The 16,881-nt window shown below is 50.2% G+C and overlaps 1 protein-coding gene across 1 annotated transcript in view; it reads left to right on the forward strand.

Moving 5' to 3' along the window:
• Positions 1 to 108: 108 nt before the first annotated feature.
• Positions 109 to 16,881, forward strand: part of HNRNPL (heterogeneous nuclear ribonucleoprotein L) — a gene marked incomplete at its 3' end in the record, with an annotated part of 41,246 nt that continues 24,473 nt past the window's right edge. Inside the window, 6 exon segments of the mRNA XM_033083881.2 lie at positions 109 to 300; positions 1,874 to 1,992; positions 4,136 to 4,373; positions 5,309 to 5,394; positions 8,026 to 8,122; positions 11,295 to 11,367. Coding sequence (XP_032939772.1) covers positions 124 to 300; positions 1,874 to 1,992; positions 4,136 to 4,373; positions 5,309 to 5,394; positions 8,026 to 8,122; positions 11,295 to 11,367 — 790 coding nt within the window.

Below are 16,881 nucleotides of genomic sequence, written 5' to 3' on the forward strand. Positions count from 1 at the left end.
TGATTGACGCGTGGGCGGGCCAATTGGGGGGGTGTCGTGGGCGGGACGGCGGAGCGGGGCGCCATGTCGCGGCGGCGGTGGCGCGGCCCTCAGGGCGCCGAGGGCGGCGGGCGCGGAACCGAAATGGGGAAGATGGCGGCGGGCGGCGGCGGCGGCGGTTCGGGCCGATATTACGGAGGCGGTGGCGGCGGCGAAGGAGGGAGGGCTCCTAAGCGCCTGAAAACCGAAGGCGCGGAGCCGCCGCCTCACGGGCCCGGCGGGCCGGGGGGCGCGGGCGGCGGGGCCGGAGCGGGAGGAGCGGTGAGAGCGGGGAATGGATTTTCTGTGGGGAAGCGGGGGCAGAATCGCGCTTTGAGGGGGAGAAGAAGGCTAAATATGGCGGCAGGGCCTGAGGGGGGGGTGAAACAGCCGCCGTGAGGGAGCAGATGTGCAGAAATGGGGGCTGAGGGCACCTGGGGGACCCTCATGAGGGTGAATGAGGGAGGCCGAGATTTTTCTGAGGGGTAAAAATGCAGGCGGGGAAGTTCTGAGGGGACAAATGTGGCGGGAAGGGCTGAGGGCACCTTGGGGATTTTCGTGAGGGGGAGAGGAGCTGAGGGAGACCCGGATTTTTATGAGGGGGGAAACTTTGGGAAGTTCTGAGGGGAGAAATTTGTCGGAAAGGGCTGAGGGCACCTTGGAGTTCTTCATGAGGGGAAGAGGAGCTGAGGGAGGCCGAGATTTTGGAAAATTCGTGAAGTTCTGAGGGGACAAATCTGTCGGGAAGGGCTGAGGGCAATTACGGGACCTTCATGAGGGTAAATGAGGGGAAGAGGAGCTGAGGGAGGCCGAGATTTTGGAAAATTCGGGAAGTTCTGAGGGAGAAATTTGTCGGGAAGGGCTGAGGGCACCTTGGGGATCTTCATGAGGGGAAGAGGAGCTGAGGGAGGCCGAGATTTCGGAAAATTCGTGAAGTTCTGAGGGGACAAATGTGGCGGGAAGGGCTGAGGGCGCCTTGGGGATTTTCATGAGGGGAAGAGGAGCTGAGGGAGGCCGAAATTTTTCTGAGGGGGAAAATTCGGGAAGTTCTGAGGGGACAAATGTGGCGGGAAGGGCTGAGGGCACCTGAGGGACCCTCATGAGGGTAAATGAGGGGAAGAGGAGCTGAAGGAGGCCGAGATTTTGGAAAATTCGGGAAGTTCTGAGGGGACCTTGGGGATCTTCATGAGGGGAAGAGGAGCTGAGGGAGGCCGAAATTTTTCTGAGGGGGAAAATTCGGGAAGTTCTGAGGGGACAAATGTGGCGGGAAGGGCTGAGGGCAATTAGGGCACCTTCATGAGGGTAAATGAGGGGAGAGGAGCTGAAGGAGGCCAAGATTTCGGAAAATTTGGGAAGTTCTGAGGGGACAAATGTGGCGGGAATGGCTGAGGGCACCTTGGGGATCTTCATGAGGGGAAGAGGAGCTGAGGGAGACCCGGATTTTTCTGAAGGGGGAAAATTGGTGAAGTTCTGAGGGGACAAATGTGGTGGGAAGGGCTGAGGGCACTTTGGGGATCTTCATGAGGGGAAGAGGAGCTGAGGGAGGCCGAGATTTTGGAAAATTCGGGAATTCTGAGGGGACAAATCTGTCGGGAAGGGCTGAGGGCACCTGAGGGACCCTCATGAGGGGAAGTGGAGCTGAGGCAGGCCCGGATTTTGGAAAATTCGGGAAGTTCTGAGGGGACAAATGTGGCAGGAAGGGCTGGGAAGGGACAAAAAATCACTTTTGAGGGAGGCAAATATTTGTGGGGGTCAAACATCCCTTGAGGTCAGAGGTTTTGAGGGGGTCAGAGCCGATTTTGCTGCGGGGTTTTTGGGGTGTCCCCAAGCCCTCGGTGTCCCCTCCCTTGGCCAGGAGAATTATGAGGATCCCCACAAGACGCCGGCGTCGCCCGTGGTTCACATCCGCGGCCTCATCGACGGCATCGTGGAGGCCGATCTGGTGGAGGCGCTGCAGGAGTTCGGGCCCATCAGGTGGGGACACTGGGGACAGTGGGGACATACTGGGGACAGTGGGGACACTGTGCTGGGGACACTGGGAACATGCTGGGGACACTGGGGACACTGTGCTGGGAACACTGTTGGGGACATACTGGAAACACTGGGGACACTGGGGACGTGCTTTGGACACTGGGGACATACTGGGGACGGTGGGGACACTGTGCTAAGGACATTGGGGACATGCTGGGGACATACTGGGGACACCAGGGAAAGTGTGTTGGGGACCCTGGGGACATGCTGGGGACAGTGGGGGCATACTGGGGACACTGGGGACATACTGGGGACACTGGGGATGTGCTTCAGACACTGGGGACACACTGGGGACAGTGGGGACACTGTGCTAAGGACACTGGGGACATGCTGGGGACACTGGGGACACCAGGAAGAGTGTGTTGGGGACACTGGGGACCTTGGGGACGTGCTTCAGACACTGGGCACATACTGGGGACAGTGGGGACATGCTGGGGACACTGAGGACATGCTGGGGACACTGGGGACAGTGTGCTGGGGACACTGAGGACATGCTGGAGACACTGCGGACACCAGGGAAAGTGTGTTTGGGACGTTGGGGACATACTGGGAACACTGGGGACACTGTGCTGGGAACACTGTTGGGGACATACTGGGAACACTGGGGACACTGGGGACATACTGGGGACACTGGGGACGTGCTTTGGACACTGGGGACATACTGGGGACGGTGGGGACACTGTGCTAAGGACATTGGGGACATACTGGGGACACTGAGGACATGCTGGGGACATACTGGGGACAGTGGGGACACTGTGCTAAGGACACTGGGGACATGCTGGGGACACTGGGGACACCAGGAAGAGTGTGTTGGGGACACTGGGGACCTTGGGGACGTGCTTCAGACGCTGGGCACATACTGGGGACAGTGGACACGCTGTACTGAGGACATTGGGGACACCAGGAAAGTGTACTGGGCATACTGGGGGCATACTGGGGACACTGGAGACACCAGGGAAAGTGTATTGGGGACACTGGGGACATACTGGGGACACTGGGGACATACTGGGGACAGTGGAGACACTGTGCTGGGGACATTGGGGACATGCTGGGAATGTGTATTGGGGACACTAGGGACAGTGTGCTGGGGACAGTGGGGGGACATATTGGGAACATGCTGGGGACACTGTGCTGGGGACACTGGGGACAGTGGAGACATGCTGGGGACAGTGGAGACACCAGGGAAAGTGCATTGGGGATACTGGGGACACACTGGGGACACTGGGGACACCAGGGAAAGTGTATTGGGGACACTGGGGACACATTGGGGACACTGTGCTGGGGACACTGGGGACATACTGGGGACACCAGGGAAAGTGTATTGGAGACACTGGGGACGACATATTGGGGACACCAGGGGCTGTATTAGGGACTCTGGGGACAGCGTGCTGGGGACAGTGACAATGTCCTTGTCCCCGTCCGAACTACGTGATGGTGACACCAGGGGGTGGTGGCACCACAGTGACAATGTCCCTGTCCCACCATGGGGTGGCGACACCAGGGATTGGTGACACCACAGTGACAATGTCCATGTCCCACCACGGGGTGGTGACACCACAGTGACAACGTCCCTGTCCCACCATGGGATGGTGACACCAGGGGTGGTGACACCACAGTGACAACATCCCTGTCCCACCGTGGGATGGTGACACCGTGGGGTGGTGACACCACAGGATGGTGACACCACAGTGACAATGTCCCTGTCCCACCATGGGATGGTGACACCAGGGATTGGTGACACCACAGTGACAACGTCCCTGTCCCACCATGGGGTGGTGACACCACAGTGACAATGTCCCTGTCCCACCACGGGATGGTGACACCAGGGGTTGGTGACACCACAGTGACAACGTCCCTGTCCCCATGCCAGCTACGTGGTGGTGATGCCTGGGGTTGATCCCACCATGGGATGGTGACACCATGGGATGGTGACACCGCAGTGACAATGTCCCTGTCCCACCATGGGATGGTGACACCATGGATCGGTGACACCGCAGTGACAATGTCCCTGTCCCACCATGGGATGGTGACACCATGGGGTGGTGACACCGCAGTCCCAACGTCCCTGTCCCTGTCCCCATGCCAGCTACGTGGTGGTGATGCCCAAGAAGCGCCAGGCCCTGGTGGAGTTCGAGGACATCCTGGGCGCCTGCAACGCCGTCAACTACGCGGCCGACAACCAGATCTACTTCGCGGGGCACCCGGCCTTCGTCAACTACTCCACCAGCCAGAAGATCTCCCGGCCCGGCGACAGCGAGGACGCGCGCGGCGTCAACAACGTGCTGCTCTTCACCATCCTCAACCCCATCTACTCCATCACCACGGTGATTTGGGGGGGTTATTGGGGTTTTATTGGGGTTTAATTGAGTTTTATTGGGGTTTATTTGGTTTTGTTGGGGTTTTGTAGAGTTTTGTTGGGGTTTTGTAGAGTTTTATTGGGATTTCTTGGGGTTTTATTGGGATTTATTGAGTTTTATTGGGGTTTGTTGGGTTTTATTGGAGTTTTATTGGGTTTTATTGGAGTTTTTTGGGGTTTGTTGGGTTTTTATTGGGACTTTATTGGGGTTTTATAGAGTTTTATCGGGTTTTATTGTGTTTTTTTGGGGTTTGTTGGGGTTTTATTGGGATTTGTTGGGTTTTATTGGGATTTGTTGGGTTTTATTGGGATTTATTGGGGTTTGTTGGGTTTTCATTGGGGTTTTATAGAGTTTTATTGGGGTTTTGTAGAGTTTTATTGGGGTTTTATTGAGTTTTATTGGGGTTTTATTGAGTTTTATAGGATTTTATTGAGTTTTATTGGAGTTTGTTGGGGTTTTATTGGGGTTTTATTGGGGTTTGTTGGGTTTTACTGGGGTTTTATAGAGTTTTATGGAGTTTTATTGGGTTTTATTGGGGTTTGTTGGGTTTTATTGAGTTTTATTGAGTTTTATTGTGGTTTTATAGGGTTTTATTGGGGTTTGTTGGGTTTTTGTAGAGTTTTATTGGGGTTTTGTAGAGTTTTGTTGAGTTTTATTGGGGTTTGTTGGGGTTTGGGGTCACCCCCAACGTGCTGCTCTTCACCATCCTCAACCCCATCTGCTCCATCACCGCGGTGATTGGAATTTTGGGGTGTCCTGACTTGGTTTTTGGGATCCCAGGTTGGATTTTAGGATCCCAGGTTGGGTTTTTAGGATCCCAGGTTGGGTTTTTAGGATCCCTTTTGTGTTTTTGGGATCCCTTTTGGGGTTTTGGGGCGCCCCTGACCCCCCTTTCCCCCCAGGACGTGCTCTACACCATCTGCAACCCCTGCGGGCCCGTGCAGAGAATCGTCATCTTCCGCAAGAACGGCGTGCAGGCCATGGTGGAATATCCTGAAATTCCCAAAATCCCAAATTCCCAAAATTCCCAGATCCCATGGGGGCGTGCAGGCCGTGGTGGAATATCCCAAAATACAAAATTCCAGATTCCTAAAATTCCAAAATCCCAAAAATGCCCAATTCTGAATTTTCCCAATTCCCAAAATCTAAAATTTCCAGAATTCCCAAATCCCATGGGGGCGTGCAGGCCATGGTGGAATATCCTGAAATTCCCAAATTCCCAAAATTCCCAAATCTCATGGGGGTGTGCAGGCCATGGTGGAATATCCTAAAATTCCCAAAATTCCAGATTCCTAAAATTCCCAAAATCCCAAATTCCCAGAATCCCAAAATCCAAAATTCCCAAAATCCAAAATTCCTAAATCCCATGGGGGTGTGCAGGCCATGGTGGAATATCCTAAAATACAAAATTCCAGATTCCTAAAATTCCCAAAAATCAAAATTCCCAAAATTCCCAAATCCCATGGGGGTGTGCAGGCCATGGTGGAATATCCAAAATACAAAATTCCAGATTCCTAAAATTCCAAAATCCCAAATTCCCAAAATCCAAAATTCCCAAATCCCATGGGAGTGTGCAGGCCATGGTGGAATATCCCAAAAAACCCAAAATCCCCAATTCTGAAATTCCCCAATTCCCAAAATCCCAAAATTCCAAAATTCCCAAAATCTCCAATTCCCAAAATCCCCAATTCTGAATTTTCCCAATTCCCAAAATCCCAAAATTCCCAAAATCCCCAATTCTGAAATTCCCCAATTTCCAAAATTCCCAAATCCCAAATTCCCAAATCCTGATGGACCCTGCAGGCCATGGTGGAATATCCTAAAATTCCCAAAATCCCCTATTCCCAAAATTCCTAAATCCCATGGGGACATGCAGGCCATGGTGGAATATCCCAAAATACAAAATTCCAGATTCCTAAAATTCCAAAATCCCAAAAATCTCCCAATTCTGAATTTTCCCAATTCCTAAAATCTAGAGTTTCCAAATTCCCAAATCCCAAAATTCCCAAAATTCCCAAAATCCCCAATTCTGAAATTCCCCAAATGCCAAAATCTCAGATTCCCAAAATTCCCAAAATCCCCAATTCTGAAATTCCCCAATTCTCAAAATCTCAGATTCCCAAAATTCCCAAAATCCCCAATTCTGAATTTTCCCAATTCCTAAAATCTAAAATTTCCAGAATTCCCAAATCCCAAAATTCCCAAATCCCATGGGGGCCTGCAGGCCATGGTGGAATATCCCAAAATTCCCAAATTCCCAAATCCCTAAATTCCCATAATCCCCAATTCTGAAATTCCTCAATTCCCAAAATCTCAGATTCCCAGAATTCCCAAAATCCCCAATTCTGAATTTCTCCAATTCCCAAAATCCAAAATTCTGAAATTCCCCAATTCCCCAAATCCAAAATTTCCAAAATTCCCAATTCTCAAAATTCCCAAATCCCATGGGGGTGTGTGCAGGCCATGGTGGAATATCCCAAAATACAAAATTCCAGATTCCTAAAATTCCCAAAATCCAAAATTCCAAAAATCCAAAATTCCAAAAATCTCCAAATCCCATGGATACAGGCCATGGTGGAATATCCTAAAATTCAAAATTCCCAAAATCCCAAAATCTAAAATTGCCAAATTCCCAAAATCCAAAATTCCAAAAGTCTCCAAATCCCATGGGGGCGTGCAGGCCATGGTGGAATATCCCAAAATCCAAAATTCCAGATTCCTAAAATTCCAAAATCCCAAATTCCCAGAATCCCAAAATCCAAAAATCCCAAAATCCAAAATTTCTAAATCCCATGGGGGTGTGCAGGCCATGGTGGAATATCCCAAAATTCAAAATTCCCAAATTCCCAAATCCCAAAATTCCAAATTCCCCAATTGCCAAAATCCCAAAATTCCCAAAATCTCAAATTCCCAAAATCCCCAATTCTGAATTTCTCCAATTCCCAAAATCCAAAATTTCCAAAATTCCCAAATCCCAAATTCCCAAATCCCGATGGACCCTGCAGACCATGGTGGAATATCCCAAAATTCCCAAAATTTGTGTAGGAATTCCCAAAATTTCCAAAATTTGTGTGAGAATCCCCAAAATTTGTGTGGAAATTCCCAACGTTTGTGTGAGAACCCCCAAAATTTGTGTGGGAACTCCCAAAATTTGTGTGAGAATTCCCAAAATTTGGGTGAGAACCCCCAAAATTTGTGTGGAAATCCCCAAAATTTGTGTGGGAACCCCCAAAATTTGTGTGGGAACTCCCAAAATTTGTGTGAGAATCCCCAAAATTTGAGTGAGAATCCCCAAAATTTGTGTGAGAATCCCCAAAATTTGTGTGGAAATCCCCAAAATTTGTGTGGAAATCCCCAAAATTTGTGTGGAAATTCCCAAAATTTGTGTGAGAATCCCCAAAATTTGTGTGAGAATCCCCAAAATTTGTGTGGAAATCCCCAAAATTTGTGTGAGAACCCCCAAAATTTGTGTGGGAACTCCCAAAATTTGTGTGGAAATCCCCAAAATTTGTGTGGAAATCCTCAAAATTTGTGTGGAAATCCCCAAAATTTGTGTGGAAATTCCCAAAATTTGTGTGGGAATTCCCAGAATTCCGGAATTTTCCTTGACCCGCGGCACGTTCGACTCGGTGCAGAGCGCCCAGCGCGCCAAGGCCTCGCTCAACGGCGCCGACATCTACTCGGGCTGCTGCACCCTCAAGATCGAGTACGCCAAGGTGAGCGCGCCTGGGGACACCTGGGGACAGCTGGGGACACCTGGGGACACCTGGGGACAGCTGGGACACACCTGGGATACACCTGGGGACAGCTGGGGACACCTGGGACACACCTGGGGAACTGAGAACACACCTGGGAACAGCTGGGACACACCTGGGGACAGCTGGGAACACCTGGGGACACCTGGGGGGGACACCTGGGGACAGCTGGGGACAGCTGGGACACACCTGGGGACAGCTGGGACACACCTGGGGACAGCTGGGGACACCTGGGGACACCTGGGGGGGACACCTGGGGACAGCTGGGGACAGCTGGGACACACCTGGGGACAGCTGGGGACAGCTGGGACACACCTGGGGACACCTGGGACACAGCTGGGGACAGCTGGGCACACCTGGGGACACCTGGGACATACCTGGGGAACTGAGAACACACCTGGGGACACCTGGGACACACCTGGGGACAACTGGGGACAGTTGGGACACACCTGGGGACACCTGGGGACAGCTGGGGACAGTTGGGACACACCTGGGGACACCTGGGGACAGCTGGGGACAGCTGGGGACACACCTGGGGACAGCTGGGAACAACTTGGGATACACCTGGGGGACACCTGGGGACAGCTGGGAACACCTGGGGACACCTGGGACACAGCTGGGGACAGCTGGGACACACCTGGGGACACCTGGGGACACACCTGGGAACACACCTGGGGAACTGAGAACACATCTGGGGACAGTTGGGACACACCTGAGGACACACCTGGGCACACCTGGGGACAGTTGGGGACAGCTGGGACACACCTGGGCACACCTGGGACACACCTGGGGACAGCTGGGACACACCTGGGGACAGTTGGGGACACATCTGGGACACACCTGGGGAACTGAGAACACACCTGGGGACACCCGGGGACACACCTGGGGACAGCTGGGGACACACCTGGGGACAATTTGGGACACACCTGGGCATAAGTGAGAACACACCTGGAGAACTGAGAACGCACCAGGGGACACCTGGGGACACACCTGGGGACACACCTGGGGAGCTGAGAACACACCTGGGTACAGCTGAAGACAACTGGGGACACCTGGGGAACTGAGAACACATCTGGGGACACCTGGGACACAACTGGGACACCTGGGGGTACCTGAGACACACCTGGGGACAGCTAGGGACAGTTGGGGACACACCTGGGGACAGCTGGGACACACCTGGGGACAGCTGGGACAGCTGGGGACACACCTGGGGACAGCTGGGACACACCTGGGGACAGCTGGGAACAACTTGGGATACACCTGGGCATAAGTGAGAACACACCTGGGTAACTGAAAACACACCTGGGGACACAACTGGGGACACCTGGGGAACTGAGAACACATGTGGGGACACCTGGGAACAGCTGGGACACACCTGGGGACAGCTGGGGACACACCTGGGGATAAGTGAGAACACACCTGGGCATACCTGGGGACACCTGGGGACACACATGGGGGTGCCTGGGCACACCTGGGGGTACCTGAGACACACCTGGGCACACCTGGGGACACACCTGGGGATACTTGGGCACACTGGGGGGATACTTAGGCACACCTGAGGACACACCTGGAGATACCTGGGGACACCTGGGGATACCTGGGCACACCTGGAGGTACCTGAAGACACACCTGGGGACAGCTGGGACACCTGGGAACACCTGGGCACAGCTGGGGACACCTGGGACACACCTGGGGTAAATGAAAACACACCTGGGGACACCTGGGGACAGCTGAGACACACCTGGGGACAGCTGGGGACACACGTGGGGACACCTGGGGACACCTGGGACATGCCTGGGCAACTAAGAACACACCTGGGGACACACCTGGGGACACCTGGGGAAATGAGAACACACCTGGGGACAGCTGGGGACACTGAGAACACACGTGGGCACACCTGGGGACACCTGGGGACACCTGGGCACACCTGGGCACACCTGGGACACACCTGAGGACACACCTGGGGGTACCTGGGGACACACCTGGACACACCTGGGGGTACCTGGGGGTACCTGGGGATACCTAGGCACACACCTGGGGCTACCTGAGACACACCTGGGGGTACCTGGGCACACCTGGGGACACACCTGGGGATACCTGGGGACACACATGGGGGTACCTGGGGATACCTGGGCACACACCTGGGGATACCTGGGCACACCTGGGGGGTACTTAGGTAACCTGGGGGTACCTGGGCACACCTGGAGGGACACCTGGGGGGTACCTGGGGACACACCTGGGGCGGTACCTGGACACACCAGGGGATACCTGGGGCACACCTGGGGATACCTGGGCACACCTGAGGACACATCTGGGGACACCTGGGGGTACCTGGGGACACCTGAAGATACCTGGGGCACACCTGGAGGTACCTGGTCACACCTGGGGGTACCTGGGGACACACCTGGGGATACCTGGGCACACCTGGGGGTACCTGAGACACACCTGATGGGTACTTAGGCATACCTGGGGATACCTGGGCACACCTGGGGATACCTGAGCACACCTGGGGACACATCTGGGGACACCTGGGGGTACCTGGGCACACCTGAGGGTACCTGGATGCAAACTAGGGGGTACCTGAGGACATCTGGGGGTACCTGGACAGACCTGGGGGCACACCTGGGGGTACCTGGTCACACCTAGGGACACACCTGGGGATACCTGGGGCACGCCTGGGGGTACGTGGGCACACCTGGGGATACCTGGGGACACCTGGGGGTACCTGGGGACACACCTGGGCACAGCTGGGGATACCTGGGCATACCTGGGGGTACCTGGGCACACCTGGGGGTACCTTGGCACACCTGGGGGGTACTTAGGCACACCTGGGGATACCTGGGCACACCTGAGGACACATCTGGGGCACACCTGGGGATACCTGGGGACACACCTGGGGATACCTGGGCACACCTGGTGACACACCTGGGGATACCTGGGCACACCTGGGGGGTACTTAGGCACACCTGGGCACACCTGGGGATACCTGGGGACACCTGGGGGGTACTTAGGCACACCTGGGGGGTACTTAAGCACACTTGGGGATACCTGGGCACACCTGGGGGGACACCTGGGGATACCTGGGGCACACCTGGGCAGGTGCCCACGGCCCTGCCCGCTGCCCCTCCCCCAGCCCAGCCGGCTGAACGTGTTCAAGAACGACCAGGACACCTGGGACTACACCAACCCCAACCTGAGCGGCACAGGTAACGCGGCCCCGCCCTCCTGGGGGGGTTGGGAGGGGCTTTGGGGGCTCACCTGGGCCAGGTGAGGGACAGGGGAGGGGTCACAGCCCCAAAAAAAGGTAAAAAATGGGAGGGGCTTTGTTAGAAAATGGGGGATTTTTCCTCAAAAAAGGGAGGATCCCAAAAAAAGGATCCTGAAAGAAGGGGATCCCAAAAAAAGGGAGGATCCAAAAAAGGGAAAATTTAAAAAAAGGATCCCAAAAAAAGGGAGGATCCAGAAAAAAGGGATGATCCAAAAAAAAAGGGGATCCCAAAAAAGGGAGGATCCCAAAAATGGGGATCCTAAAAAAAGGGAAAATCCCAAAAAGAGGAGGATCCAAAAAAGGGGATCCCAAAAAAAGGGATCCAAATAGAAGGGGGGATCCCAAAAAAAGGGAATCCCAAAAAAGGAGGATCCCAGAAATGGGGATCCCAGAAATGGGGATCCCAAAAAAATGGGATCCCCAAAAAAAAGGGGATCCCCAAAAAAGGATCCCCAAAAAAGGGAAAATCTTAAAAAAGGGAATCCCAAGAAGTGGAGGATCCCAAAAAAAGGGAAAATCCCAAAAAAGGAGGGATCCCAAAAAAAGGAGGATCCCAAAAATGGGGGATCCCAAAAAAGGGGATCCCCAAAAAAGGGAGGATCCCAAAAAAGGGAAAATCCCCAAAAAAAGGATCCCAAAAAAAGGAGGGATCCCAAAAAAGGGGAGACCTTAAAAAAGGGAAGATCCCAAAAAAAAAGGATGATTCCAAAAAAAAGATAAAAAAAAAGGAAGGATTCCAAAAAAGGGTCCTAAAAAAAGGGGATCTCCAAAAAAGGGAAAATCCCAAAAAAAGGGAAAAATCCAAAAATGGAGGATCCCAAAAAAAGGGAAAATCCCAAAAAAAGGATCCCAAAAATGGGGGATCCCAAAAAAAGGAGGGATCCCAAAAAATGGAGAATCCTTCCCCCCAAAAATTAGGGGGATCCTTCCCAAAAAAGGGGGGATCCCCCAAAAAATACAGGGGGGATTCTTCCCAAAAAATGGAAATAAAAAAAGGGATCCTTCCTAAAAAATGGAGAATTTTTCACAGAATTGGGGGATCCTTCCTAAAAAATGGGGAAATTGTTCCTAAAAAATGGGGGGATCCTTCCCCAAAAATGGGGGGATCCCCAAAAAAGGGGGAGGGGTCTCAGATTGGGGGGGTTTGGGCTCTTCCTCCTCCTGCTCCTGCTCCTTCACACCCGACACCACACGGGGAGCCCCAAACTCCTGGAATAAAAGTGAAAAATAAATCAAAAAAAAATCAACAAAAATAAAAATACAACAGAACAACAAAAATAAAACAACAAAAATACAACAGAACAACAACAAACCAACACCCGACCCGGCGAGGGACACGGCACATCCATCCACCACTGCCCAAAAAAACAACAAAAAACAGAAATAAAAACCAGAAACAAAAAACAGAAATAAAAAACAGAAATAAAAAACAGAAACCAGAAACAAAACCAGAAACAGAAACAAAAAACAGAAATAAAAATAAAAACAGAAACACCAAAACCCGCGGAGAGCGGCGAAATCGGCACCGGCCGGAGCCACGGACACAACCCAAGGAAATTTGGGTTTTTTAGGAATTCTCTCATTTCCAAGGCACAAAATCCTAATGGGTTTTAGGAATTCTGCAACATCAACACATCCAAAGACACAATCCAGGAATATTTTGGGAATTCTCTCTCATTTCCAAGGCACAAAATCCTTGTGGATTTTTAGGATTTCATCAACATTCCAAGACACAACCCAAGGACATTTTGGGTTTTTAGGAATTCTGCACCATCAACACTCCAAGGACATTCTGGTATTTTAGGAATTCTCTCATTTCCAAGACACGAAATCCACATGGGTTTTAGGAGTTCTGCACCATCAACACTCCAGGAACACTTCAGTGGTTTTTAAGGAATTCTCTCATTTCCAAGGCACAAAATCCAGGTTGGTTTTTAGGAATTCTGCACCATGGACACAACCCAAGAACACTTTGGTGTTTCTAAGGAATTCTCTCATTTCCAAGGCACAAAATCCAGGTGGGTTTTAGGAATTCTGCACCATGGACACAATCCAAGAACATTTTTGGTGTTTTTAAGATTTCTGCACCGTCAACACATTTCAAGACACAACACAAGAATATTCTGGGAATTCTCTTTCATTTCCAAGGCACAAAATCCAGGTGGGTTTTGGCATTTCCATCAACATTCCAAGACACAAACCAAGGAAGTTCTGGTTTTTAGGAATTCTGCACCATGGACACAACCCAAGACACAAACCAAGAACATTTGGTATTTAAGGAATTCTCTTTCAAGGCACAAAATCCTTGTGGATTTTTAGGATTTTCATCAACATTCCAAGACACAACCCAAGGACATTTGGTGCTTTAGGAATTCTGCACCATCAACACTCCAAGGACATTTGGGTTTTTTAGGAATTCTCTCATTTCCAAGACACGAAATCCTGGTGGGTTTTAGGAATTCTGTACCATCAACACAGCCCAAGAACACTTTGGTGTTTTTTAAGGAATTCTCTCTCATTTCCAAGGCACAAAAATCCAGGTGGGTTTCAGGATTTCCATCAACATTCCAAGACACACTCCAGGAACATTCTGGAATTTTAGGAATTCTGCACCATCAACACAACCCAAGAACACTTTGGTGTTTTTTAAGGAATTCTTTCACTTCCAAGGCACAGAATCCAGGTGGGTTTCAGGATTTCCAGCAACATTCCAAGACACAACCCAAGGAAATTCTGGAATTTTAGGAATTCTGCACCATGGACACAACCCAAGACACAACCTAAGAATATTTTGGTGCTTTTTAGGAATTCTCTCATTTCCAAGGCACAAAATCCTGATGGGTTTTAGGATTTCAGCAACATTCCAAGACACAACCCAAGGAAATTCTGGGTTTTAGGAATTGTGCACCATCAACACTCCAAGAACACTTTGGTATTTTTTAAGGAATTCTCTCATTTCCAAGGCACAAAAGCCAGGTGGGTTTTAGGAATTCTGCACCATCAACACATTTCAAGACACGATTCAGGAATATTCTGGGAATTCTCTCTCATTTCCAAGGCACAAAATCCAGGTGGGTTTCAGGATTTCCATCAACATTCCAAGACACAACCAAAGAACATTCTGGGTTTTTAAGGAATTCTCTGACTTCCAAGGCACAAAATCCTAAAGGGATTTGGGATTTCCACCAATATTCCAAGACACAACGCAAGGAAACGGGGTTTTTAGGAATTCTGCACCACGGACACAACCCAAACACAACCCATCAACACTTCAGTGGTTTTTAAGGAATTCTGTCTCATTTCCAAGGCACAAAATCCAGGTGGGTTTCAGGATTTTCATCACCATCAACACAACCCAAGAACATTCTGGGTTTTAGGAATTCTGCACCACGGACACAACACAAGAACATTCTGGTTTCTTAAGGAATTCTCTCATTTGCAAGGCACAAAATCCAGGTGGGTTTTGGGAATTCTGCACCATGGACACAACTTTTTTTAGGAATTCTGCACCACGGACACAACCCAAGACACAACCCAAGAACATTCTGGTCTTTTAGGAATTCTGCACCATCAACACTCCAAGAACATTCTGGTATTTTACGAATTCTCTCATTTCCAAGGCACAAACTCCAGGTGAGTTTTAGGATTTCTGCACCACAGAGACACTTGAGGAACATTCTGGTATTTCAGGAATTCTCTTTCCCTTCCAAGACACAAAATCCTGATGGGTTCAGGATTTCCATCAACATTCCAAGACACAACCCAAGAACATTCTGGTTTGTTAAGGAATTCTCTCATTCCCAAGGCACAAAAACCCGATGGTTTTTGGGAATTCTGCACCATCAACACTCCACGAACATTCTGGGTTTTTAGGAATTCTCTCATTTCCAAGGCACAAAAACCCAGTGGGTTTTGGGAATTCTGCACCATCAACACAACTCAAGACACAACCCAAGAACACTTTGGTGTTTTTAAGAATTCTGCACCATCATCACATTCCAAGACACAACACAAGGATATTCTGGGAATTCTTTCATTTCCAAGGCACAAAACCCAGTGGGTTTCAGGATTTCTATCAACATTCCAAGACACAACCCAAGAACATTCTGGGTTTTTAAGGAATTCTCTCATTTCCAAGGCACAAAATCCTGATGGGATTTGGGATTTCCATCAACATTCCAAGACACAAACCAAGGAAGTTCTGGTTTTTAGGAATTCTGCACCACAGACACAACCCAAGAACATTGTGGATTCTTAAAGAATTCCTCTCACTTCCAAGGAGTAAAATCCCAGTGGTTATTGGGAATTCTGCACCATCAACACTCCAGGAACATTTTGGGTTTCTTTAGGAGCTCTCTCAACATCGACACACTCCAAGAATCAGGAATTCTTTCATTTCCAAGGCACAAAATCCCAGTGGTTTTTAGGAATTCTGCACCATGGACACAACCCAGGACACAACCCAAGAACATTCTGGTTTCTTAAGGAATTCTCACACTTCCAAGGCACAAAATCCTGATGGGTTTTAGGAATTCTGCACCATCAACACTCCAAGGAAATTTGGGTTTTTTAGGAATTCTGCACCATGGACACAACCCAAGACACAACCCAAGAACATTCTGGTATTTTAGGAATTCTGCACCATCAACATTCCAAGGAAATTTGGGTTTTTTTCACTCATTTCCAAGGCACAAAGTCCTAGTGGGTTTTGGGATTTCAGCAACATCGACACAACCCAAGACACAACCAAAGAACATTCTGGGATTTTTAAGGAATTCAATTTTAAGGAATTCTTTCACTTCCAAGGCACAAAATCCTGATGGGTTTTTTAGGAATTCAAGACACAACCCAAGAACATTCTGGGAATTTTCTCTCATTTCCAAGGCGTAGAATCCTGGTGGGTTTCAAGATTTCCAGCAACATCAACACAACCCAAGGAAATTTGGGGTTTTTTAGGAATTCTGCACCATCAACACTCCAGGAACATTTTGGGTTTCTTTATGAATTTTCTCATTTCCAAGGCACAAAATCCTGGTGGGTTTTGGGATTTCCATCAACATTCCAAGACAAACCAAGGAAGTTCTGGTTTTTAGGAATTCTGCATCATGGACACAACCCAAGACACAACCCAAGAACATTCTGGTATTTTAGGAATTCTCTCATTTCCAAGGCACAAAATCCTGATGGGTTTTAGGATTTCAGCAACATTCCAAGACACAACCCAAGGAAATTCTGGGTTTTAGGAATTGTGCACCATCAACACTCCAAGAACACTTTGGTATTTTTTAAGGAATTCTCTCATTTCCAAGACACAAAAGCCAGGTGGGTTTTAGGAATTCTGCACCATCAACACTCCAAGGAAATTTGGGTTTCTTTAGGAATTCTCTCATTTCCAAGGCACAAAATCCTGATGGGTTTTGCAAACTGCACCATCAACACATTCCAAGATACA

Source organism: Catharus ustulatus, chromosome 34 (assembly GCF_009819885.2).
Source record: "Catharus ustulatus isolate bCatUst1 chromosome 34, bCatUst1.pri.v2, whole genome shotgun sequence".
NCBI lineage: Eukaryota > Metazoa > Chordata > Aves > Passeriformes > Turdidae > Catharus > Catharus ustulatus.